The 23,458-nt window shown below is 53.7% G+C and overlaps 11 protein-coding genes across 11 annotated transcripts; 4 read left to right on the forward strand and 7 right to left on the reverse strand.

Moving 5' to 3' along the window:
* Window positions 1-34: 34 nt before the first annotated feature.
* Window positions 35-1,506, reverse strand: APUU_20709A (uncharacterized protein; the record flags this gene model as incomplete). Its single annotated transcript, XM_041699381.1, has 6 exons — window positions 35-529; window positions 596-815; window positions 876-909; window positions 967-994; window positions 1,053-1,072; window positions 1,146-1,506. 6 exons carry the CDS (start codon window positions 1,504-1,506, stop codon window positions 35-37), a joined length of 1,158 nt encoding a protein of 385 aa, XP_041552471.1.
* A 144-nt stretch (window positions 1,507-1,650) lies between these two features.
* Window positions 1,651-2,679, reverse strand: APUU_20710A (NADP-dependent oxidoreductase; the record flags this gene model as incomplete). Its single annotated transcript, XM_041699382.1, has 1 exon — window positions 1,651-2,679. One exon carries the CDS (start codon window positions 2,677-2,679, stop codon window positions 1,651-1,653), a length of 1,029 nt encoding a protein of 342 aa, XP_041552472.1.
* Window positions 2,680-2,902: 223 nt separating this feature from the next.
* Window positions 2,903-4,998, reverse strand: APUU_20711A (flavin monoamine oxidase family protein; the record flags this gene model as incomplete). Its single annotated transcript, XM_041699383.1, has 2 exons — window positions 2,903-3,180; window positions 3,228-4,998. The coding sequence occupies 2 exons, from the start codon at window positions 4,996-4,998 to the stop codon at window positions 2,903-2,905; spliced, it is 2,049 nt and encodes a 682-aa protein (XP_041552473.1).
* A 455-nt stretch (window positions 4,999-5,453) lies between these two features.
* APUU_20712A (uncharacterized protein) lies at window positions 5,454-7,105 on the reverse strand (the record flags this gene model as incomplete). Its single annotated transcript, XM_041699384.1, has 2 exons — window positions 5,454-5,831; window positions 5,897-7,105. 2 exons carry the CDS (start codon window positions 7,103-7,105, stop codon window positions 5,454-5,456), a joined length of 1,587 nt encoding a protein of 528 aa, XP_041552474.1.
* A 350-nt stretch (window positions 7,106-7,455) lies between these two features.
* Window positions 7,456-8,904, reverse strand: APUU_20713A (MCT family MFS transporter; the record flags this gene model as incomplete). The annotated part of the gene is made up of 5 exons (XM_041699385.1): window positions 7,456-7,609; window positions 7,654-7,751; window positions 7,810-8,562; window positions 8,607-8,823; window positions 8,867-8,904. 5 exons carry the CDS (start codon window positions 8,902-8,904, stop codon window positions 7,456-7,458), a joined length of 1,260 nt encoding a protein of 419 aa, XP_041552475.1.
* A 173-nt stretch (window positions 8,905-9,077) lies between these two features.
* APUU_20714S (uncharacterized protein) lies at window positions 9,078-11,215 on the forward strand (the record flags this gene model as incomplete). Its single annotated transcript, XM_041699387.1, has 2 exons — window positions 9,078-10,093; window positions 10,141-11,215. The coding sequence occupies 2 exons, from the start codon at window positions 9,078-9,080 to the stop codon at window positions 11,213-11,215; spliced, it is 2,091 nt and encodes a 696-aa protein (XP_041552476.1).
* A 1,838-nt stretch (window positions 11,216-13,053) lies between these two features.
* Window positions 13,054-14,910, forward strand: APUU_20715S (uncharacterized protein; the record flags this gene model as incomplete). The annotated part of the gene is made up of 1 exon (XM_041699388.1): window positions 13,054-14,910. One exon carries the CDS (start codon window positions 13,054-13,056, stop codon window positions 14,908-14,910), a length of 1,857 nt encoding a protein of 618 aa, XP_041552477.1.
* A 1,190-nt stretch (window positions 14,911-16,100) lies between these two features.
* APUU_20717S (alpha/beta hydrolase) lies at window positions 16,101-17,087 on the forward strand (the record flags this gene model as incomplete). The annotated part of the gene is made up of 1 exon (XM_041699389.1): window positions 16,101-17,087. One exon carries the CDS (start codon window positions 16,101-16,103, stop codon window positions 17,085-17,087), a length of 987 nt encoding a protein of 328 aa, XP_041552478.1.
* Window positions 17,088-17,109: 22 nt separating this feature from the next.
* On the reverse strand, window positions 17,110-19,285 carry APUU_20716A (uncharacterized protein; the record flags this gene model as incomplete). The annotated part of the gene is made up of 3 exons (XM_041699390.1): window positions 17,110-19,050; window positions 19,099-19,146; window positions 19,196-19,285. The coding sequence occupies 3 exons, from the start codon at window positions 19,283-19,285 to the stop codon at window positions 17,110-17,112; spliced, it is 2,079 nt and encodes a 692-aa protein (XP_041552479.1).
* Window positions 19,286-20,050: 765 nt separating this feature from the next.
* On the forward strand, window positions 20,051-21,548 carry APUU_20718S (uncharacterized protein; the record flags this gene model as incomplete). The annotated part of the gene is made up of 2 exons (XM_041699391.1): window positions 20,051-20,719; window positions 20,775-21,548. 2 exons carry the CDS (start codon window positions 20,051-20,053, stop codon window positions 21,546-21,548), a joined length of 1,443 nt encoding a protein of 480 aa, XP_041552480.1.
* Window positions 21,549-21,605: 57 nt separating this feature from the next.
* Window positions 21,606-23,115, reverse strand: APUU_20719A (uncharacterized protein; the record flags this gene model as incomplete). Its single annotated transcript, XM_041699392.1, has 5 exons — window positions 21,606-21,916; window positions 21,977-22,434; window positions 22,481-22,604; window positions 22,663-22,789; window positions 22,849-23,115. The coding sequence occupies 5 exons, from the start codon at window positions 23,113-23,115 to the stop codon at window positions 21,606-21,608; spliced, it is 1,287 nt and encodes a 428-aa protein (XP_041552481.1).
* Window positions 23,116-23,458: the final 343 nt, after the last annotated feature.

Genomic DNA, 23,458 nt, shown 5'->3' on the forward strand with positions numbered 1-23,458 from the left:
GAATAAAGCAGGTGCTCTAAATACATAGGAGCAATCAATCAACTCGATCCGCTATATTTCCCTGCTTCACTCGATGATACCTCTCAGCCAGGACTTCACAAGCACCCCATATTCTCCGCCGATTCGCAAGAGCCAACCACGTCCTCATACCATATCTCGGTCTCGTCACCTCGTCCAGATAGATATAGAGCCCTTTATAGTCGATCTTAGACTCCTCGCACCACCCCAGAAACTCTCGCAGCTCCCAGATCCAGCGCATCTCGCGATAGAGGCGGCGTTTCCAGAACCCCGGATACCGCGTGCGCGCATGAATAGTCCATGAGGCATTCAGAAGGGCCATAAGGGACTCCCCTGGGAGGTAATCCAGAATCATATCGCTGATCTCCTGGGGCAGGAGCTTGAATGGGTCGTTTTGCACTTTGCTGCTAAGATCGAAGCTGCTTTTAGCCCGATTCTCTGTGGCGTTGCAGAACTTTTCGACTTCCTGGCGATCGAGAGCAGAAGCACTTGATGGGCTTGTTACAGAGTACTAACAGATGAGTCGTTGCTTAGCAGGTGTGGATGCTTATATTCAGTCAATGGACAGAACACGAACCTCTTCGCCTGGAATGGACTGCCAATCCTGGTCATTGCCTGTGATATCGCCGTACGGAAGATCGAGGCAGTCGTACCCCTTGTGCTGAGATATTTCGTCGTAGAGAGCCTTCTTGTCGAGGCCTTCGTGGTCTGGATGTCCGAGTATGATTCGGCATAAGAGTTGGAAACAAGACCAATGGAAGGGGACCACGCGGGGGGCGTCATTTGGGCCGTAATAACTGGACAAGACGGTGCTTAGTTTATACAGTCGACGTATGCCCGAGTGCTAATCGCCTTACCAGTAGGCCGGGGAGTTGTCCGGTATGTCCAGGCCTATGAAAGTGAGAATGGTGTGATACTAGACGAGGGTGGGCTCGAGTCAATACGTACCGTCAACATTAGAGATGGTGGCCACATTCTAAATAGTACGGTGATGTATAGCCATTAGTACCGGCACACCAGCCTGATATACTTACACAGTCATCATAGTCCAGATCTGCAAGAAAATACCTGCGCATAGATCTGGTTACTCCTGGAAAGGTAGTTACACATTCCCAGGGCATACACACCTCGGAGCATCAGAATCGCCAGAGCCAGCATCATAAGTCCAAGTCCTCCAGCAACATGAAGCCATTCAAGGCTGGCCTCGCCCAGCAGCTCAGGGTCATACGACGCTCGTTCGCTCTCGCTATCCTCGTCGTCTTCGGGTATCCCTAAATCTGCTGCTGGCATACTCCGCAACCGCTCCTCTTTCTCCTCTTCTTCCTCATCGTCGGTCTCGTAGTACTGGCCGTCCTCCTTGCTTCGCCAGTATATGCGCCTGGCAACGCGTGCACGCCGACGCCGTAGCGCTCCGGGTTTCCTCGATCCTAGTTCGTAGCTGCCCAGGGAGCAGGAACATAGGGCGCAGTAGCAGTGGAAAGTGGCCATTTTGCCCTCTACACGACAGTTACAGCTGAAAGGGTAATTGGCAATTTATAAAAGAGGGGCAAGGTCTAGGCGGAAATCTCGCGTCAGCCTCGTATTCATTCTGTGATCGGCGCTCCTATGTACAACTGCTATAGTGCTGCAGTCTTATACAGAGAGAATAATCTTCCCACGGCCTGTCAACCGTCCATTCGCTCGATCATACGCCTCACGGGCTTTCGCAAGAGGGTAAGAATCTAGTACAAACACGCGGAGTAGCCCCAAGTTCGCAAACTCGGCCAGGGCGTTTAAGCTCGCAGGACCCCCCTCTATGATAAAGAACAATGCTTTGATCCCTTCTCGCTGAATTCCGCGTTTGGTGTGCTCTTCGACGAAATCGAAGCTGCTTGAGTCGACTGTAATCAGCGATCCACCTGCTTTGATACAGGCCCAGGCATCCACTAGTGGTTGTCCTCCGACGGTGTCGATGACGACGTCGTAGGCTTCTTTGTGGTCTTCTGTTTGCAGGACTGCATATTCGATAGTATCATCTGCTCCAAGCTCTCGAAGAAACTCAGCGTTGCGCTCATTCGAACTCGTCGCGGCCGTTACATGGAGTCCGGCGAGTCTGGCTAGTTGAACGATATATGCACCCACGGCACCTCCTGCCCCTGTGATAAGGACTTTATTCCCCTCATTTTTAGTATTCAATCCCCTCGAATTATGCGCAGCCGCGTCTCTCTCCGGAACTGGCACGCCGGCATGGACAAAAAGCGCCTCGTACGCCGTCATCCCACTCAAGGGCAGCGCGGCAGCGTCTGCCCAGGTCAATTTCCCCGGTTTCAGCGAGACTTCGGTCTCTGTCGCAATGGCGTACTCTGCCCATGCTCCTGGACGGTCAGCAGCGAGCATGCCAAAGACTTCATCGCCGGGCTTGAACTTGGAGTTCTCGTCGAAGACTTCGACGACTGTGCCTGCCAGGTCGTTTCCGGGGATGGCGTAGTCGTGGCTGTATGATTCGGGCCATGTCAGGGTGTCCCGGATTATGGTTGATGTTTTGATTTTGATGAGCAGGTCGCCGGCCTTGGATGGTTTCGGGATTGGGATTGTGTCGAGGTGGAGTGCTGATGATGGGGCGGGGTTGGAGGGGCTGTAGGAGGGGCCAGCTTGAGCCGGATGGAGGCGGATTGCTTGCATTTTAATTGATCTTTGGAATGAAAGTTGGATATACAGATGGATATATGAGTGGGAAGTGAGATTTATAGTTGTACGGAGATCGATGGATCTCATCTGATAGCCGGCAATAGGCTATGTCTTCTATCTCCATCGCGATGACGTGCTTGTATAACCCCACGTCTTGTATACACCCAGTTCAACTATATACCAACTAATCAAACATTACATTAAGATCATTGCGTGATTACAGCTTAATCCAACGCCCCATCCACTCATTCACAATCTGCTTTGCTTCATCCACCAGCCCCAGATCCAGGAGCAGCTGCGTCGTCCCACGCACCGCCGAGTCCAGTGCCGAGAAGATCCAGGCGTGCGTGTAGCTCGTATGTTCGCCAATAAAGATTGTTTTGAATTCCGTCTGGTAGTACGCAGGGAGGTACAGTTCCTGCTGCCCGACGAAGGGCGATGCCCAGGCGCCTGCTTGGTGTTCGTCTGTCTCCCAGCACTGGCGGTTATAAATCCCTAACGACGTTAGTCAACGGTCAGAAAGCTATTAAGGTAGAAAATACCAGTGAACTGCTCAGCAGCTATCGGCCCATGAAAGTCCACCATCGCGCGCTGGACAATCCCCACATAATCCTCCGGACTCAACGCCGCGATGGACCGTGCCGGTGTACCGCTCGTATACGACGCCAGGACAACGCCAGGCCCTGTCCCGTTGATATTAAAGGAAGGGTAGCAGACGTCTCCAACACCAGGCACATCCACCGAGCCGCAGCCGCCAAAGATGGGCTTCTCCGAGTGCTCCCAGAAGCGAGTCTCATACAGGAGAGACAGCTTGCACGACGGGCTGTAATTCAGGGAGTCGATCGCCCGAGAAAGCAGAGACGAGTACCGGGGCAGATCCCATAGTCGGACTTTGCTGAATGGTGCAGCCACAATTGCGTAGTCGTACTCTTCACTCTGGGGGACTATCTGCAGGGGATCGTCCCTCCAGTTCACGGCGATCTTTGCGGTCGTCTCGTTGTATACGAGTCCAGTAATCTTCCTGCCAAATGTTGTCCTGTTCCCAACATGGGGATAGAATGCTCTGGGAAGAGACTCCAACCCCTTGTCGATAGTCCGCCATTCACTCGCAGAGAAATAGACGTTGTCATAGATATCATTCCACATTGGGCTTCCTCCAGAGCCAGCAACGTAGTCTGTGATGTTCGCATCATATCCGAGTGCGTATCGCAGGTAGCCAGCCTCAGACCAGTGGAATAGCCCGTGCTCAACGGCAGTCTTGTGAGCTTGGAAGACATTCTCCGCAACATCCTCCATGGACAGCCCATCAACATCAACATAATCATCATACCCCTTCTCCGCCTCGTCAGCAGCAGTCTGATTCGATGCAGCAGCGGTATACACAAGCCCCGGATCCTCCGCCACCTCCCCCTTCGTCGGAATCCTCCCATTCACACGCTCCCCACCACTATTAGCAGGAACATTATCATTATTCTGCACAAAGGGGATAAAATCAACCTTCAACCCCGGATCCCTCTCCTGATTCAACCGATTCAACACATCCCCAAGCTGAAACACCATCTTATGATCCTGGATCTCCAGCGTCTCATTCTTCCCAGGATAATTCAAAGCAACAGGGAACCTCATCGGCCCCATCTCCTGATACTGATACTCCTCAGGCTTTGTGCCATTAAGATACTGCGTACGGATCCGCCCACCCAGCCGCTGCGACGATTCATGGATATGCCAGTTCTGCATCCCCACCGACGAAAGAAGCAGCGAGGTCATAAGGCCAGACATCCCGCCGCCGATAATTGCAACGGACGCGTTCTTGGCTGCCGACACGGCGGCTTTGCCGGGTTCTTTGCCCGCCATGTATGCGACGCCGTCGAACCAGGGGCCTGTGGCGTCGGCGTAGTTTGATATGGAGAGGGATTCGCGGGGTTCAATGCGATTGGAGATTGAGATTGGGGATGACCGTGCCATGAGGGATCCTGTTTCGGGCGAAAAGGCGTGCAGGCAGTGCTGGTGGGGTGCGTCTGGGGGTGTTATCCAGACCAGGCGTTCTGGGTGGGCATTGCGTTTCACGGTTAGCTGGCCTAGGGAGTGGTGGTGTGTGTTGTCGGTTGTGGTCTCGCAGTCGCCGTAGACGATGTGAAGGTGGCCATTGAAGTCTGGGTCGAGGAACTCGAGGTGGATGTTGTGGAGGGAGTCGGCCGTTATCTCCGGGGTGGTGAACCTGAGGATGTCGAGTGATTGTTGGTGAATGCTTAAGCCTAGGGCTGCTTCGCATAGAGCAAGGGCTATACTGAGGCGCCTGAAGGAAGACTTCATTGTGCACTTGATAACCACCTCGATGTATACTACATCCATCCACCTCCAGGCCTATTTAAGCACCAGCTACCTGCAATTTATAATGATCTTGATAACACATGGAAGTTACGTAAAGTCTGCTCTACAAAGACTGACGGTGCTATCCGAATCCTCGTGTTATTGCTATCAACGTCTATATTCATCTAGCCTCTCCTTGCACCTGCTCAGGATGGTAAAGCTCATCCCGGAACTCCATTGCGATGATATCGGAATTTCTTATCAGCAGCCTATGGAGACAACGCAGCGGCTCGTATAATCCCTGGATAGGCTTGTCAATGTTAGGGCGCGCCTTTATCTCTACTGGAAGATAAGAGCATCAGACTCGGGGTAAATGTCGGCGAAGGTACCCAATAATAGGAATCCACTTTAATTAAACACATTGACACGAGAATATAAGGGAAGCGCCATGAGTCATTCTAATCGTCCTCATCTTCGTCCTCGTCTTGGTCCTCGTATTCTTCACCCTCCTCAGACACCAAACCCGAAGCCGACGTAAGCGCCTCGCCCTGTCGGAGCGTATAGCTTGCTGTAAACCGCCTTTCGAAGTTCAGATACTTTGGCTTCCAGTATAACCGGCTGCGGTAGGAGCTCCCGGTCCAAAGTGTTAATTCAGGTAAAGAGGAACCGGCCTGTTTGCGGCGGTTGAATATGTCCTGTCCGATACTCTGTGCTGTGTCAGGGTTGATCACCGGCGTAATGGGCCGCCGGATATCTCTGAGTCCCATCTCAAAGTGAATCGAGAGATATCTCAGACTTCTGAATCCTGTTACTATAGCCTGAAGAGCCTTCTCATCCTGTAAGATATTTAGAACGGGGTTCACGCCCATGCTTCCACAACGCCAATCCAGGCTCAGCTTACCAGTTTACCATTTACTCGCTGGACATCGAGCGCCAATGAAGATATCCTCGGGCAGTGCTCATCCAGATACAAGATATCCGCCGGCGTAAGCACAGTCCTCACCGCGTCCCCATCATCATGCTGGGGCTCGTCTTCATGCAGACAAAGCACAGACAGGTTCCTATGCTGCCCAACAGCCGACACACTACAGATAACCCCCTTCACATCCAGGACTTCCAACCCATCAAAGGAACTGAGAAGTGCCTCAAGTCCTATTCTAGCCTCCTCCCCACCGATCATCCCATGATACGTGAAGACCTTCAGCGTCTTAAGAGCCGTCGCATACCCCGCGAACCCCGGGAGTACAGACCAGCAAGGCAGCGGTCCAACAGTCAGACTTGCCAGTTTCTCCCACTGGACGTTGCTTTGCCAGAGCGATGCTTCCCCATCTTTCATCACGTATCCGTTCAGCGCGAGTTCTTCCAGCGGCGGGAATCGCTCGTCGCCCTCCAGGTAGAAGGTCAAGTGCATGCCTGCCCGGCGGGCGCGTCTCATGCGGCCGTTGTAGTCATCAAGGACGGCGATGCTCAACGAGCGGAGGTTCGGGCTGTTGAAGACTAGCTGCTGGAATTTGAGGAGGCCGTTTTCCTTGCGGTGGGACCGGGGGTCGCCTGCGACGGCTAGGCTGGAAATGCAGGGGAGGGGCGAGTCTGTGGAGATGCGCTGGTCGTATCCGTCGAGGATCAGGCTCAGCTCTGGCTTTTTGCTGTGGGCGCTGAGAGTGCGGATTACATGGTCTGTTTGTAGTTCTGGGATGCCGATGGTGACGCGGCGGAGGTTGGGCAGTGTGGTGAGCAGCTTGGAGAAATGGTCGTCTTTCCGCAGGGAATTTAGGAATGCTTTGTCTAGTGGTATAGCTTCGTTTGATGGTCGGAGCAGAATTACTTCTTGTACCAGGTTCCTGAGGCTCTGGTTTTCCTTGCTTCCGAGCCGTGATAACAGATTCCAGTGGCCCCGTTGTTCGAATTGGGGAAGCTGGCTCTGGTCGACATTTGTATCAACCAGCCCCAGATTATATAGACGTGGCTCGAGGGTGATTGATCGGTAAAGGACTCGGGTTGCGACGGCTTTTAATAACCGCGAGACAAGGCAGAGGTTCAACAGGTCGTCTCTGCCGACGTGCTCGACGACTTCGCTCCATGCATCGAGGGACAAGCCTTGTCCTGTCATGGCTCAGACTCTGTTAAATATCAGGGGCAGTGTGCCTGGAGTTGCGTGTCTACCTGTTACGAGGGAATACGAACGGCTGTCAGGATACATGCAATAAAATAGACCCTTACTAAGTAAGTTAAGGGTGCCCTTTTTAGTCAAGTGTAAAATTGTTTGCTAATCAGTCAATCTTAACTGCATCAGTCTAGCGCATTCTTTGTTGGTTTGAAGAGCAGTCAGTGCAGACTCACCAGCAACATCAATGAAAGCGGAGATGTATTATATAAATCTACTCTAGTCATGGTTCTATTACTTTTTGCACGTGAGAACAAGCCGGTATAAATCCTGGTTATAGAAAGGACATTGTGCATCTACACAGCAACAAGAACCTTCCTGCTCTGCACCAGCCGAGCCATAAGCAGGAATACACTGCCAACAATCAAGCTCACGCCAGAGTAAATAGACAGCGAGAGGTAGCCGTATTTCTCTGACAGCTCCCCGCTGATGGGCGTGCTCGCCATTGCCCTGTGGATGTCAGTATTGCGTATGCTTTATCAGGACAAACATACGAGAATGAAGACGCGGCGAATATCGTCCCGACTGCAAGACCGAGTGTTTGCGGCGTCGCAATTTGGACAGCACATACTTGCTGGAGAGAAAGGATGGCCTTGTTTGTTAGCATACCACGGTTATCACAGTTACAGCATTTATGAATGAGAGCTTACTCCAGAAGTAAAGCCATACGCAGCAGCGAAGACAACCAAGCCCGCGACAGATGTGGCTTTCGTCCAGCAGAGGGCAATAACACCTGAGAGGAAAGTAAAGAGCGTGCAGAAGTTGAACCGGCCGTATTTATCTGCCACAATTCCTGGCAGGATTCGGCCAAACATTGACGCCCCGTTGAGGATTGATACACTGTAGAAAGCCAGGTCGCTGGAGAAGCCCATCGCGGAGGCATATGAGGTGATGAAGAAGAACGGCGCGAACATGCCGAAGTAGATGATGAAGAACGCTAGACAGAGGAGGCGCATCTCGCTTTTTTTCAGGATAGAAAAGTCCGGTTTGCGCTTCTTTGCATCCGTAGCCTGGGGTGCTGATTCTTTGTCGGATGTCTGAGGTCGGACTTGGTCAAGAGGAGGCCGGCAGCAGATACACGCAACAGCGAGCAAAGGGATCATGATGAAGCCGACGATACGCATGGTCCATCCAAATCCTACGCTCTCATTCTTCAGCAGCTCGCTAATCACGATGGGCCAGACGACGCCCCCGAGTGAGGAGCCGGCGATGACGATGCCCATTGCAGCACCGCGTTTGACTTTGATATACTGTCCGACAATGGCCACCGACGGGGCGACGAGAAGCGACATGAACACGCCCATCGAGACAGCCTGGGCGAGGAGGAACTGGTAGAACTTGTGGCACAGCGACGCCATCATGATCGAGAACACGCTCCCTACTGATCCAACGCATAGCATGATCTGCTCATTAGTGTCCAATCTTAACTCCAGGTGTTCATACGTACTCTAGGCCCTGAGATATCCATCACTGGTCCAGAAATGGCCGAGCCGAAGAAGATGAAGAAGATACTGACGCCGCCCAGCCATGCCACGGTCGACCCGGACTCATTGGCGAGTTGGTGCTGCAGATAGTATTCCTGGAAGACGCCATACGAGTTGATAAATCCGACGGAGCAGAAAACAGCCATAGAGGCACCGAGAATGACAGACCATGCTCGAGCCCTTTCTCGTCAGTAAATATAATAATATATGGAAGGTGACTTACGTATACTCCTTGGGAGGCTGGTCGGAATCAGTAGACATTCTGAATAATAAGCGGTGTCTTTTGTTTTCTTTTTTTCTTATTATAACGTTATCAGTTGGGCGACTACCATTTTATAGTGTTGTTTACTGAGTCCGAGTCCGGAGAGTCCGCGGAGAGTCCGGCCGTCTTTAAATTCCGCCATCACCAACTTTTCTTTCTCTTCACATCAACCATGAAGCGAAAAGGCGCCCCGGAGAATCCGGTGCCTGCCAGACGCCATCCCAGGCAGGATCCGGTGTCTTGCGAGTTCTGTCGGAAGAAGAAACTGAAATGCGACCGGCAGCAACCCTGCAGCAGCTGTCGCACACGTTGTCTGCAGTGTTCTTTTCCCAGCAACTCCCCTGTCCACACCCAGAATGCCGCCAAACCAGCACGTCCGGCCTGGTCGCAGCCAGAGAGTCCCCAGCAGGATAGTCCTGGCTTGGCCCCTCCAGGTCCGGGGCTCGTCGGCAGCAAGGAGTCGCTGGTGACCGCAGACTGGCTGGAGCAGATTCACATGGGCGACCGGGTGCCAGCAGCAGTGTCACCGCAGCTCAGGGCCGAACTCCACGAGAAGCGACTGGGATACGACGAAGTCAGCGGTGCTGCGCGTGTTTTGCTCTCCATCACCTCGCAGTCCTGGACGCCGAACCAGAATCCAGCCACAGTCGACCTGATCCAGTTCCTCCCGGCCGAGTCGGACTCGCTGGCTCTGTTCAGCTACTTCTGTCGCTATATCAGCTACTTGTACCACATCATCATCCCCCATGTCCTCGAGGGCCAGATCAACGAGGTCTATCGCTGCGTGGAGCGCAGGAAACCCGTGAATCGGAGCTACCTTGCGCTTGTCTTTGCCATTACTGGGTCTTCGCTCTTCCTGCAGTGCTCGATACAGTCGTCGCGCCACGCAGCAATGTGCAGCCAGCGGTTCTCGTTCCTGACTGGGGCTGCTCTGACCCAGGCAGACTACAGCTCGTATCCAACAGTCGAGGGTCTCCAGGCGACGATGATCATCTTTCACAACATCTCCCACATCCACTGCTGCACAGCTGTCAGTGGCTTCTTCACCATCGGGTCGATCATCGATCAGGCGAAGAGCATGCTGCTGCATCGACTTGATACGCCGCAGTCTCGAGAGGGGAGGAAGGAAAGCACAATAATGTTGGAGACGAAACGGCGGTTATGGTGGGATATCGCGTCATTTGACTGGTATGGACTCTGTATACTCTCCTCTTTGCTCTCTACTAATGTTTCAGGTGTCTGAGCTTCCTGAGCGGGCCTCAGGAGTGGACATATCTGGTCAACCCAGCCTTCATGTACACCGACAAGCCTGGCAACATCGACGACATGGAAATGACCAACAGCGCCATATCACAACCCAGCACAACACCCACGGCCATGTCCTTCTTCCTGGAGCGCCTCAAGCTCGCCGAGACATGCCGATCCATCGTCGACACCATCTCGGCCGAGCAACTCACCGGGAAAGAAGTCGAGTACTCCAAGATCCTCGATCTCGATCGCAAGATCCAGGAGACCCAGGCCCAGTCCCCCGATTTCCTTCGCCTCGACCCAAGTTCCCGCCGCCGCTATGCAGCTCTCCACAAGGAGCGCCCCACTATAGCCTGGCAGGGATGCATCCTGCAGCAGGCCTGGTACTCCCGTCTGTGCCGTCTGCACCGACCCTTCTTCATCCGTGGGGCGCGCGATCCGACTTATTCCTATTCGTACATGGCCGGCCTCAGCGCGGCTCGCAAGGTGCTCGAGATCAAGCGCCTCATGGACGAGGAGGAGCCGCGGTTCTCGCCGTCGAGCTCGGTGATCTGGTCCATTATGCACCACGTCTTCATGGCGGCCGTCATGCTGCTGCTGGATGTATGCTACAACGGCGACGACATTCTCGCCGACAAGCGCAAGGAAGAAGTCCTCGACGCTTGCCGGATGCTCAGCAAGGCCCAGCAATCGTCGGCCCTAGTGAAAGAGGGAATCGACGCCATGATGGGCGTCCTCCGGGGCAACTACATCAGAAACGGAAAGCCGCTGTCTACTAATTCGGGATTAGTCTCTGGGGTTGATGCATTGGATTCCCAGACTCTCGCCCCGCCTGTGGTGGTGGAGGAGCCCATGCATGCATCATCGTCGTTCATCGACCCATCAGGGGCATCAGATAGAACACCCCTCCAGGAGGACAGAGACCTAGAGGATATCTGGTCTGAGTTGATTGACAACGGTGGTAATATGGACTTTGATGCGGATGACTGGACGGGCTTGTTCTCTAATCTGACAAGGGGTACTATGCCTCCTACGCAGACAGACATACGACATATAGCATAATTCGGTCAAATACCGCAACTGGCAAGTGCTCGAGCATTAGAAGCACACTAAGAAGCGCACCATGGAGTAGCCTCCGTCCGGACTCATGCCATCAGTTCACGTCGAAACTCAGTCCACCATCGTGCACACTGGGTGGGGGGCACCCCATTCACCCTTCGGTTGACTTCCTCCGAGTTCCAAGGTGCCAAAGCACTGATTCAGATTAGAAGTATATCCCGCCTCCTTGAATAGAAACGGCCTTTGCGTCGCACCCTGACCTCTGTGCCGGAATAGCCGGGACACCCGCTGCTATTCCTGTCTTCCTGCTGAGACAGCCTCGGGGACCTGGCTGTGCCGCGCTTGATACTCCGGCTGGGGTCGTTTACCGCGCTTTTTCCCGGCTGTATACCTCACCGACTGTTTACCAGCCGCGGTCTCCCGCGTTGACTCTTTACGCCATGTTCTGCGCATGTACGGACGGACGGGAAGGGCTGGGCTGTAGATTCCCAACCCAGTAACTCGCACTGAGACCTGCAGACGTGTGCAGCCCGAAGGAAAGCCCCAAGCTGGCTAGACAGGGATTAATGTTTCGGTTGATACTCGGTACTCAACGTACTCACTCAATCTCTGGTGCCCATTGCATGTTTAGAAAGAAGAACCCGATGTCGCAATGAAACTGACTCGCCGTGGCAAAATATTAGCGAGGGCTATAGCGTTATTTTAAAACAAACCATCCATGGACCATGGATACATCGAATATGGATCGATGGATCCATAAACGTAACTGGAAGCATGACCGTCTACTCTAGACGTACGGTGCAGACTGCAGCCCCCTAATGCAGGAACTCGCCTGCCCGAACCATCCGGTGCCGCGCCAGTCTATATTTGGCGGCGATCTGAAACCACCAGGGGAGAATCGAATTTTTGTGGGGGGTTCCGTGTAGATGTCGGCCTTGATAGCTCCAACGCCCCAAAAATAGGCTTGTTTCAGGTGGGACTGTGATCGAGGTGGGCGATTCTCGTCTGACTGGGGGTGGGACGGGGACTTTGGCCCTAACTGGGATTGTTTGGTTATACTACCAACATCTCGCCTTTTTGCTATACTACAAGGGTGAATGGGAGTTATCCTTAAGAATGTCTTTGTCCAGTCAGTGAATTAATTTAGAGTTCCCTGGACAGCTCCCAAGTGATACATTTGGTTACACGTTGAGACAAGTTGTGACCTGGTCAATCCATCAGACAGAAGCCTGGACTCGGGGACCTGAATCATGGTTCGAACTTATTCAGGAACCGACCCATATTTGGGCAAACTATTGCTCTGTGAAAGCGAGGTCCGCCGGCGATCATGGCTCCTTCAGGGCTTCCGTTCCTGGCCCTTTGTCGCACCATTCCGTCTTGGCCGTTTCCCACTAAAACACGCCATACTTTGTTAGGAAAGGCTATGTCTGTTTAGTCCAGATGAGACTGAACTTAGTCGCAAATCGATGCCAAGCGATCGAGCTATCCTCCGTCTGGTATGTTGTGGACTATACTGGTGCTGGTATAGAGCTGTCTCAGGTTCCGTGCATCCCCACAGCATCCATGGTGGAGGTAAAACACGCTACATGAAGTTTGCTGAGCATCACGACACAGACAGAGCTAGACAGACGTCCCTATTCCTGTCTGTAGCCGTTGACCTGCCAGTCTATATAAACTTCGTTCATCTCGCTCCATCTTCTGCAATCCAGCACACCTCAACTTCCCTTCTCTCCGGCAACTCCTTCTTTCTTCTTAACTTCTGTTCTCTTCTATTCTCTTCTTCTCTTCCTTCTTATCCTCCTTTCCAATCGTTATATTCTCTCGTTACTTAATCAATCAACATGAGAGTCGGAGTCGCACTCACTCTCTTCGCCTGCGCGCTCAGCGCCCCCACCAGCAAGCGCGATGACGAGCTCGCCCGCCTCGAGGCCGGCTCAATCAAGGCCCTCGAGTCCTTCCACAAACCCCGCACCTTTATCGGCGGCGGCGGCGGCGCTGATGCCGGTGTCGGCGGCTCTGCTGAACTCGGTGGCTCTGCTAGTCTAGGTGGCCACGCAGGCGCTGATGCCGGTGCCGGTGCCGGTGCTGGCGTGGGAGGCTCTGCTGGTGTTGGCGGCCACGCTGGACTCGGTGGCTCTGCTGGTCTAGGTGGCCACGCAGGTGCTGGTGCCGGGGCCGGTGCTGGCGCTGGCGCTGGCGTGGGAGGCTCTGCCGGCCTCGGTGGCTCTGCTGAACTCGGTGGCTCTGCTGGTCTAGGTGGCCATGCAGGCGGCGATGCTGGTGCTGGCGCTGGCGCTGGCGGTAGTGCCGGCATTGGTGGTCAGGCAGGCATTGGTGGTCATGCTGGTCTTGGTGGCTCAGCTGGTGCTGGTGCCGGTGCTGGTGCTGGTGGCCATGGTGGCGCTGGTATCGGTGGTGAAGCTGGCCTCGGCGGACATCTTGGTGGAGGTGCCGGCATTGGCGGCGGTGGCCACCTCGGTGGTGGCCTTGGTGGTAGTATTGGTGGCGGTGGCCATCTCGGCGGTGGTCTTGGCCTTGGAGGATCTGGCGGTGCTGGTGTCGGTGGATCTGGATCTGCTGGTGCCGGTGGCTCTGCCGGTGGTGAAGGTGGCGCCGAAGGTGAAGCCGGTGGTGAGGGTGAAGCAGGTGGTGAGGCCGGTGCTGGAGGATCTGGATCTGCCGGTGGCTCTGCTGGTATCGGTGGCTCTGGCGGTGCTGGAGGCTCTGGTGGCGCCGGTGGATCTGGTGAAGCTGGCGGCTCTGCAGGCATCGGAGGCTCCGGTGGTGCTGGTATTGGAGGATCTGGTTCCGCTGGTGGTTCCGCTGGTATCGGTGGCTCTGGCGGCGCTGGTGGTGAAGCCGGTGCTGGTGGTTCTGGTGAAGCCGGTGGTTCTGCAGGTATTGGAGGCTCCGGTGGTGCTGGTGTCGGTGGTTCCGGATCTGCTGGTGGCTCTGCAGGCGTTGGCGGCTCTGGCGGTGCTGGTGGTGAAGCCGGTGCTGGTGGATCTGGATCTGCTGGTGGCTCCGCTGGTGTTGGAGGCTCCGCTGGTGGTGGAGGCTCTGTAGGTGCCGGTGGCGATGCTGGAGCTGGTGGATCTGGTGAAGCTGGTGGTGATGCTGGCGCCGGCGGTGATTCCGGTGCTGGTGGCTCTGGCGAGACTGGTGTGTCCCCTACTACTGGTGGTGACTCTGGCGACTCCGACGACTCTGGCGATGCCGGCGCTGGTGGTGATGCTGGTGCTGGTGCTGGTGGTGATGCCGGAGCTGGCGGCGAGGCTGGTGCTGGTGCTGGCGGTGATGCTGGAGCTGGTGCTGGTGGTGACGCTGGAGCTGGTGGTGACGCCGGTGCTGGAGCTGGCGGCGAGGCTGGTGCTGGAGCTGGCGGTGATGCTGGAGCTGGTGCTGGTGGTGATGCCGGAGCTGGCGGCGAGGCTGGCGGCGAGGCTGGTGCTGGTGCTGGCGGTGATGCTGGAGCTGGTGCTGGTGGTGACGCTGGAGCTGGTGGTGACGCCGGTGCTGGAGCTGGCGGCGAGGCTGGTGCTGGAGCTGGCGGTGATGCTGGTGCTGGAGCTGGCGGCGAGGCTGGAGCTGGTGCTGGTGGTGAGGGTGAGGCCTGCGGCTGTGAAGGCGTTGAGGGCACGCCCACCACTTTCTCGACCGCGTTCTCGACCAGCTGGAGCTGGCCTACTAAGGCTTAAGTGCCCTGGAGTGGCGGCTTTGGCAGCTTCCTCAATGGTATGCTTCCCTCCTCGGATACTCCGATCCAAGCCCTAACTCTAACAGACATAGCAGGACTGCCTGCCCTTTCAAGCACTCGAGATGTATAACCCAACCCTCGAATAAATCCCGCCCGACTCTTGACAAATCCCGCGGGACATGATCTTTCTGAACCGAATTCGGAAGGTGAAGTGAACTGCTTCATCTATACAATCCTTATCTGTATTGCGATGTTTTATCATACATGTTACATATGATCAGTGTTTAAACATAATTTGTATATTTTTGGCTAGAGTTCAAGGGAATATCAATCATTCGTTCTCCTTGAATCATAATAAAATTATTCAAACTTTACCAATTCTCTAATATCTATACATTAACATAACTCTTTACCTATATCACTTGGATATATGCCAAGTATCTTGGACGTCTTTCGGCTCAGCTACTACCCGGTTGTACTTAGGGCTACAGGCACTCCTGTCATCGACAAAATCTCTTCAGAACACTTGACCGTCATTATAATTACCTGAGATTAACTATTGCCAAGTCATCCTTCCCTATTTACCGTTCTCTGCTGTTTAATATAAAGTATCATTGTACGATTGTCTTAATTATACAACTCGTACTAAATATATATAACGGACGACGCAGTCGTTGAACTCCGTACCACGCCCGAAGTAAAATGACCTCCACTTAACAGAAACACCAGTAACCAGTAGCCACAGAGGACTCTTATTTCTACTTAGTATATTCCAATCTTAGTATCTGCCGCTTTACAGTCCTGTATTGTGCTCACACTATTTAACGTCGAAACAAACACTGCATGGATTACGTAACAGCCAGCCCGAACAGATCGGTGTTCCTGATTGGCCCATCGGCGTTAAGGCACGCCCACTTTCGGCGATACCAAAGACCACTGTCCAGAGTACGAGGCGAACGCGGCGATCATAGTAGTCGTCGCTACTGTATTTACCACTGAGTGCGTCATAGCTTCCCTACGCGGTAGGGTTGTTACACCACGAACTTACGAACCATCGGGGATGGGCATTGTTAGTCTAAACGCCGAATATGTAGGGAGGTATAAACTGGGTCGCTTGCAGGCGGCTGTTGAATATAACTGCCTACCCTTCCAACTGTTAAATAAATAATTCTACCCTCTATCTATCACAAAATGCCCGCCCATGGTCAATATACCACCGAAAAGGTCCAGTATCCGTCTCACGGAGAGACCGTTGCCGGTGTCCTTTTCCGTCCTACCAACGTCACCAACCCGCCCGGAATTGTCGTCACGGGTCCGTACTCGTTTGTGAAAGAACAAGCTCCCTTGCAATATGCGACTCGCCTTGCAGATGAAGGGTACGCGGCCTTGATCTTTGACCCCCGCACCGTCGGCGAGAGCACCGGCCAGCCGCGACGCCTGGAGAACCCGAAAATGAAGAACGAGGACATGGTTGCCGGGCTCGACTACCTCTGCTCGCGCGGTGACGTCGACAAATCCCGTCTCTTCCTCGTTGGCATTTGCCAGGGCGGTCCTGAGTCTCTGGATGTCGCTTCGTACGATGGCCGCGTTTCCGGCGTCGCTTCGGTCTCCGGGTACTATCGCGACCACGAGACTGACATCTATATGATCTGCGCTGGATGCGTTGCTTGGGAGCCAGGTGCTGATATCGGAGCTATGAAGATGCCAACTCCCGAACAGGGTGAAGCGCTGCTTAAAGCGCGCATTGAGCGAGCCAAGCAAGCCCGGGAGCTGTACGACAAGACCGGAGAAGTCGTTTATCAGCCGCTTGTCGACCCCAAGGCCGCTGACCCTGACACTGGCGCATTAGCAGGTCTGCCCGGTCCAGTTGTCTGGTCCTGGTATGGCCCCTGGACACTGAAGGGGTTCGAGAACCGATATGCGGTGATGAGCGACCTGGACCACTTTGACTATACCACTGTCCCTGGTGTCGCTAAGCTGCAGAAGCCGGCGCTGTTGATCCACGGTGACAACTGTATGAATGCGGACGCTGCGAAGCGCCACTACGAGTCCATTCCCACGACGGAGAAGAAGTTGATCTGGAACAATGAGGTTTCGCACTTTCAGCACTATGACCAGCCTGACGCGGTCGACCGTAATGTGGGAGACATTGCGGCTTGGTTTGCCAACGTCAAATAGAGTATAATCAGCTATATATATTTCATTCATTCAGTTCGTTCATAACACTCCAGAAACTATCTTCCGGGAATATGCCCTCAAAGTTCCAAGTTGGCATGCCGTTCATATTGGACGTGTTCAAAGGTAAGGTGGGTTGAGGGTCCACATAAGGCATCGGTGCACTGGATAGATGGTCATAAAACAAATCGTAGGTCGGGCGAGGGGGCGGAATAGTATCGAATGAAGGCTCTGGCGTGGGATCATTCAATAGGGTTGGATCGTTGTCGGATGATATCAAGTCCGAGTCGCTGACAAAATATCCAGTGTTCTCAGCAGTGTTGGAAATGCCGAGTCGATGTTTCATCCGGCGGTATAAGCTCGATACAACGCCGTGTGCTGATTTAGCCATGTCATTTGACTGTCCGATGGCACCGAGACGATCAACTCCGCGTTGCACAACCCCGATACACTCTGTCCGGGACTCCTGGATATGATCCGGAAAAGCAATACAGATAGCAGAGATCAGGACGATCGCATCAAAGGAAGCATAGACCGGGTTAAACACTCTGCATTGGTAAGGGTCGATGTTTTGGAAGAGTCGGTCCTGACCCTGAAGGATCGCGATTCCAGCCTTGAGCGCCTCCGTCCTGCTGGCTTCAACAGAAAATATGAATGGTCGGTGAAGAGTGAGGAGAACGAGGTGGATGAGCGAGGACAGCCCCTCTCGGGCCATAGGTAACCATTGGCACCCAGGTATTGAATCAAACTTTGTGCTTGGGTCGACAAGCCGACACCAGGAAGGTAAACTTTTCAGATTCTTCATGATTGCGGCGTGAATTCGGTCAACAGTCGTGTAGTCCTGCCAACGAGCACCGTTTTGTTCAAGTTGACGAATGTCCTGAAAATATCGATATGCCACATTATAACCGGCCAGGATGACGTCGAATGGTCGCGGAGGTTCCGTCTCAGTCTGCCAATGTGCGAACAGGTAGCGTCGCGTCTCATCATCTGCTATCGTACGAGCGAAGCGATCTATCTGCAACTCAGTGGCGATAGGTCGACTGAGCACGACAGCCATATGAACGTCCCAGATATGCAGGACCACCCAAATCTTGTGGCCAATTGCGCTGAGTGCTATCCTACCTTCTCCTGGTGGAATCGAAGAATCTCCGTACAAGGCCTGCCCGGTATGAAGACCAATCTCCTGTGCATCACGGATTGTTGCCCCGAGAGCATGCCATGCTTCAACAACCTGACCGCGACTTTTTAAACATGCCGCTCGTAGTAGACCAGCTTGTACAGTAGCGATTGTGAGATTTCTCTTCCCTAGAAGCTCCAGGATATCGGCCCCCGCGTCGCTGTATTCAGCCGCGAGGTCCTGAAAGGTCATGCCGGCCATGGGGACCAGGTGGTGGATTCTCTGGTCATGGGGTGGGTGGAAGAGGAGCGCCTGCGCGAGGACTTGAAACAAAAGCGCCGGAACCACCAGAGTCGCTGCCGGTAACACCGCCAAGCCGGCCTGGAGGTCAGAGTAGGAGACGTTCCTCCATTGATTCAACTGCTCATGGAACAGCCCCTCGTGCAGCATATCATACTGCCAGTTGACATCGGAGAAAAAGGTTCCCACTAGAATATCGACGCAGGGCTGCGAGGGCAACAGGCGGACCAATTCCCTGTACCTCCGGTCAACACCCTGTTCGTAGAGGGGCTGATCTTTGGCACTGGCGATATCGGACGGGTTTTGCTGGCCTGAGTATAGCTCTGAAGTTCGTAGCAAGCTGAATGAATTGTGACTGCCTTGGTTAGAATACCCGAAATCACTGATCTTGTCTTGAAGTTCGCTCGTCCATGGTGAGTTGGGGAGCGTCGAGAGACGCCTTTCGGGCGACTTTTCACTGAAACTGAACTCCGAGCGCTCACTGGCGCTCAGATTACCTGGAGTGGTCTCGTAACGCGTCGGTTCAGCATCATAGCGGCAAAGATCCTGGGCTCAGTCAGACGAAACTCCTTGCAGATGATAGAATGTGAATACCTGTTTTCCTCGCTTGATGCAGTTACAGCAGGGATCCTGGCGATCGCACTGCGAAGAGGTCAATTGAGCTCCGATCTGGTGCTGCAGGGGTGCGAACTTTCTGCTTACGCCGATGGCACTCGGTACAGGAAATGACAGTTCGCTTTCGTTTGTGAGGCCGGGTCCGTTCAATGTGGACTCCCGTCATGCTGTGATGATGGTTCTACCAGCTGACACAGGCAGACAAAGCAGGAGATGGAATAAGGATGTAGACGAAGGAAGATTGAGAGTGAAGAACGAGAATGGAAGAATAATGACACCGCCGGGTCACCTGATGATCAGGCAGCCAGGCAGCAATACCGTACGGCCAGTATAAGCCGATGCTCTTTCACGTGTGCAGTATTTTGTGTTAGATATAATTGATTTTGATAGATATAATCGTACTCAGGGTATGGAACTTGGTATATGGCTTACATTGCTGGGGACGGCCCACTAGGCTTGTATATTTGGGACGGTTCATGGCCACACTATGGAGTAGCAAGTAGATCAGCTGGGGCGGTGCATTCTAGAATATCCAGATATATGGCTAGGACTATCAAATAATTGTGAGCTGATGGTTTATATTGAATTGAGAGGGAATTGTTGCTGACTTCGAGGACCAACTATCGAGGCCTAATCTATGCTCGACTACATGGGTCGACGTGGCCAACTTCACTGCAGTATAAAATAGCCAAAGACCATTATAAGACGTGGAATCAATCGCCATGCATATCAGCAACGTGATCCCCGCAGAGTGGCCCTGATGGGCTGTAAAGTGTAAACTTGTAAATAGGCCCCAGCCAGGCAGCAGGATCCACAGGCGATCACCGCTTTAAGCCTCGAAATATAACCAGCTTGGCCCCCAAGTTCAATCTGTCTTTTCCAGTCCCTGCGAATTCAAAGTCAACGTGCTACTCTGCAACCAGCAGCCGAGATGGACGTCAATTGCAACCGCGCATCTATCCTACGACTTCCTGAAGAGCTCTTAGACAACATCGTCCAAGAAGCATGCCGCATTGACAACGAGACGACGTACGATGATGAGCTTTCGGACTACTGGGAAAACCGCCGAAAATATTGGGTAGAGCGTTCTCGCACGCCAGCCTCGCTCTGTCTCGTCTGTCGGCGGCTAAACCGCATTGCCATGCCGTATCTATACGCGCATCTTGTCACGGGGGACACACGCGCAGTGGATATCGAGGCTATGGTCCCTTCGCCGAAGTTCCTGCACCGCAGCTGCCGAAGGAATCCTGGCCTGTGGCGACTATGTCGGAGCCTGGCCGTGTACTATGATGGATGTACCCATCCCCCAGACCCGCTTGGTTATGTTGCGAATGATCTGACGGTATGGCTGAGGGAGACAAGGTCGTTCAGTTTCAGTTCGTCTTGGGATGATTCGGCGGACGCGTGGAGGGTTTGTCTACAAGGGATGAGTAACTTTAAGCACCTCGAGGAGCTGTCTCTGAGGGCGACGCCTGCCAGTGGTATAGACGTCACTCGACTGTTTGGTGCCCTCAATGAGATGCACTGCTCTAAACTGCGGACACTCGAGCTGGATGGACTCTCGTCTTGCGATGACGACGGGGGGAAGAAAAGACCCAGAGTAAGTTATATAGGCAGAATAGTTAGGACAGCCTTGTATATCTAACCTGCTATAGCTGGAACCAGGAACAGCCTCGTTGACGACCTTGAGGCTGCACAACTTCTTCGTAAAGCCTCCACTCCTTGAGGAGCTGATGAGATGGACACCATCATTGGAGCATTTCCGCTTAGACACTACCTACCACGACTACTGCTATATTCCATTTCACACAGGCCCCTGGAGCCTCGCCACGCTGCAGTCCATACTTGCCATCCACAGCACAACCCTACGCTCCATCGACATTTCCACCATCGACTGCCCGGGCTTGTTGGGGTTTGATATGCGGCCGTTTGAGCGGTTGGAAGAACTACGCTTGACACATTGCACCATGTTTGGGACAGGCGAGATCGCTGTGGTGAATAGTCAGAATATCGCACTCCTGCTTGCCCCCAGGCTGCGCTTCCTCCACTTCGACCTGGTCTTTGACGACAAACTGGGCCGCAAAGAGTTGGACAGCTTTGGAGTCGCCGAGCAAAACTGGCTTCGTGTCTTTGGGCAGATGGCGGTAGAACATAACTGCCCGTTGCGAGAAATCAAGATTGAATTCTGCCCTCGCCCTACTTTCCGCAGCGTCGAACATTGTAATATGTGCATTTATCCCTGGGACCGCATGGATGCGCTGGGCCGCGAGCTGGCACCGGAGGGGATCCAGGTGCGCTATAACCCGCCGAATCTTAGTCGAGATGACTGGGCGGGTGCTCTAAAAACCCGCTGTGATTGCGAGGGTCACAGGCTATGCTTTGCGTGTAGTGGGAGACGAGAGGATGTGACAGAAGTCCCGGTGTATTAGAGATATTCGGAGGTTCCAGGGCTCTCTCTACCTATCGCTAATACAAAGTTCACCACATCAAGCCAACTCACACTCAATCAAAGACTCAACTCCGCGCTGCGCAGTCCAGATATGAACAATCTTCAGCCCGGCCGACTCCAGCAGGGCTCGCCATTGACGCTCCGTCCGCTCGCCTGATCCGATCTGCATCATGATTATATCAAGGCTGGTCGTCTCCCAGTACGCACCTGTGTCCGGGATCACATTCTCATTGACCAGCAGCTTGCTGTATCCTGGCTTCATTGCGGCAACAAGGTTAGCCAGGATCTTACGCCCGAGATTGTCAGGCCAGTCGTGGAGGACGGAGTGCATGTAGTATGCGCGGGCACCTAACCAGAGAACTTGATTAATATACTACCGAAGACTGCTATCACCAGGCAGGGACATACCTTTAACTGGCTGCTCCGTGAAGAAATCGTGCGCAGTAACGTCAATCGAGGGATGCAGGTCCTTCACCGACGAGACAACCTCCGGAAGGTCCTGCAGCACAAGTCGTCCAGGAACACTCGGCCACTTGCGACGGAAGTCCAGCAAGTCATGTCCGAAGCTGCCGCCCACATCGACAAGCAGTACATCCTCTTCTCCCAGAGTCGTACCCTCGACCAGCTGTTCCTGCACTGGGTAGAAGCCCGGGTCCGTCCAGCGCGCCCGGCCCTGCGCATAAACACCCATGTGGTTGTTGAAGCGTCTAGCCGTGATAGGCTCCTGCTGGAGATGGCTGAAGAAGCCCATGTCGGTTTTGTATCCGAGCTGGAATGCTGTGTCTGTGGCGTTGGTTGGGTTGCGATGGTTGGTCTTCTCGAGGAAGGCGGGTAGGGCCAGGATACCGAGGGTAAAGCGTGATGTCCTACATAGTCAGGCAAGAGTAGATGGTTCCATACGCAAATACGTACATGAGTGGAAAGGCATCACTGTACTTCTCCCCAGTGAGCACCTTCGAGAATCCTGTTGCGCGATACTCATCGTGGCCGGTCTCGGTTATCACACCCACGGCAGCCAGGTGCTTCATCAGGCGGCCTGTATAACAACTTGCGTTAGATGTTATCACTCCTTAAGGAACGTATGCGATATGTACTTAATAATGCAGGGTCTGAGCCCGTTGCCTGTGCGAGCTCTGCGACCGACCTGGATGTATCATCTGTTCCTAGGGCAGCGAAAAGATTCAGGCCGACAGCCGTCTCCAGAGCTGCATACTTGGTAGACTGTCATACGATTAGACATTGGATGTAAAAGCACGCGCAGACTAAGAGAGGAGTCGCACGTCTGACCAGCAGTGACGAATAATTGCCTCTCGAGGCGTCTCTAAAGCATATACCAGCGACCTGGCTGATTCGAGCAGGCTTAACCTCGCCTCTGTATTTGCTGCGAGATACTGCCCCCCGGAAGAAGATATCTCGTCCAGCAATGCGGGCACCTGGCCTGGCAGATTTGGAGACACAGCGAGGTCCTCGAGTGTGACTTTGGCGTTGGCTGCCGTGACTCCAGAGCCATTGGCATCGCCGTTGGAAGTGCCCTCTGCGTGCTTCATAGTAGCTTACTCTTGGACTGTTGACTTGAGAACTGAGGCTATCCCGGCTGTGGGTGTTCGTGTTGAGACAAAAGGAATTACAGAAAGGAATGCCTCTCCTGGACTTCCCCTGACGGGGATATAATCACGCCAGACGCAGGAATTCCGGCTCTATGGAAAGCTAAGGATATAGTGTCACATACAGAACAGGAATTGTCTGCGACAGAAAGCGGCATATCTCTCCAACCGACCCACACTGCTGGACGGAGCGTCGCAACGTGCCCTAACACGCATATCAAACTGGGGGCGGCATCCTTAGGGCCTGGAAAGGTCTCCATCAGCGACACTAGCCCCGTCAATTGCA

This window comes from Aspergillus puulaauensis, chromosome 2 (genome assembly GCF_016861865.1).
Source record: "Aspergillus puulaauensis MK2 DNA, chromosome 2, nearly complete sequence".
Classification (NCBI taxonomy): domain Eukaryota; kingdom Fungi; phylum Ascomycota; class Eurotiomycetes; order Eurotiales; family Aspergillaceae; genus Aspergillus; species Aspergillus puulaauensis.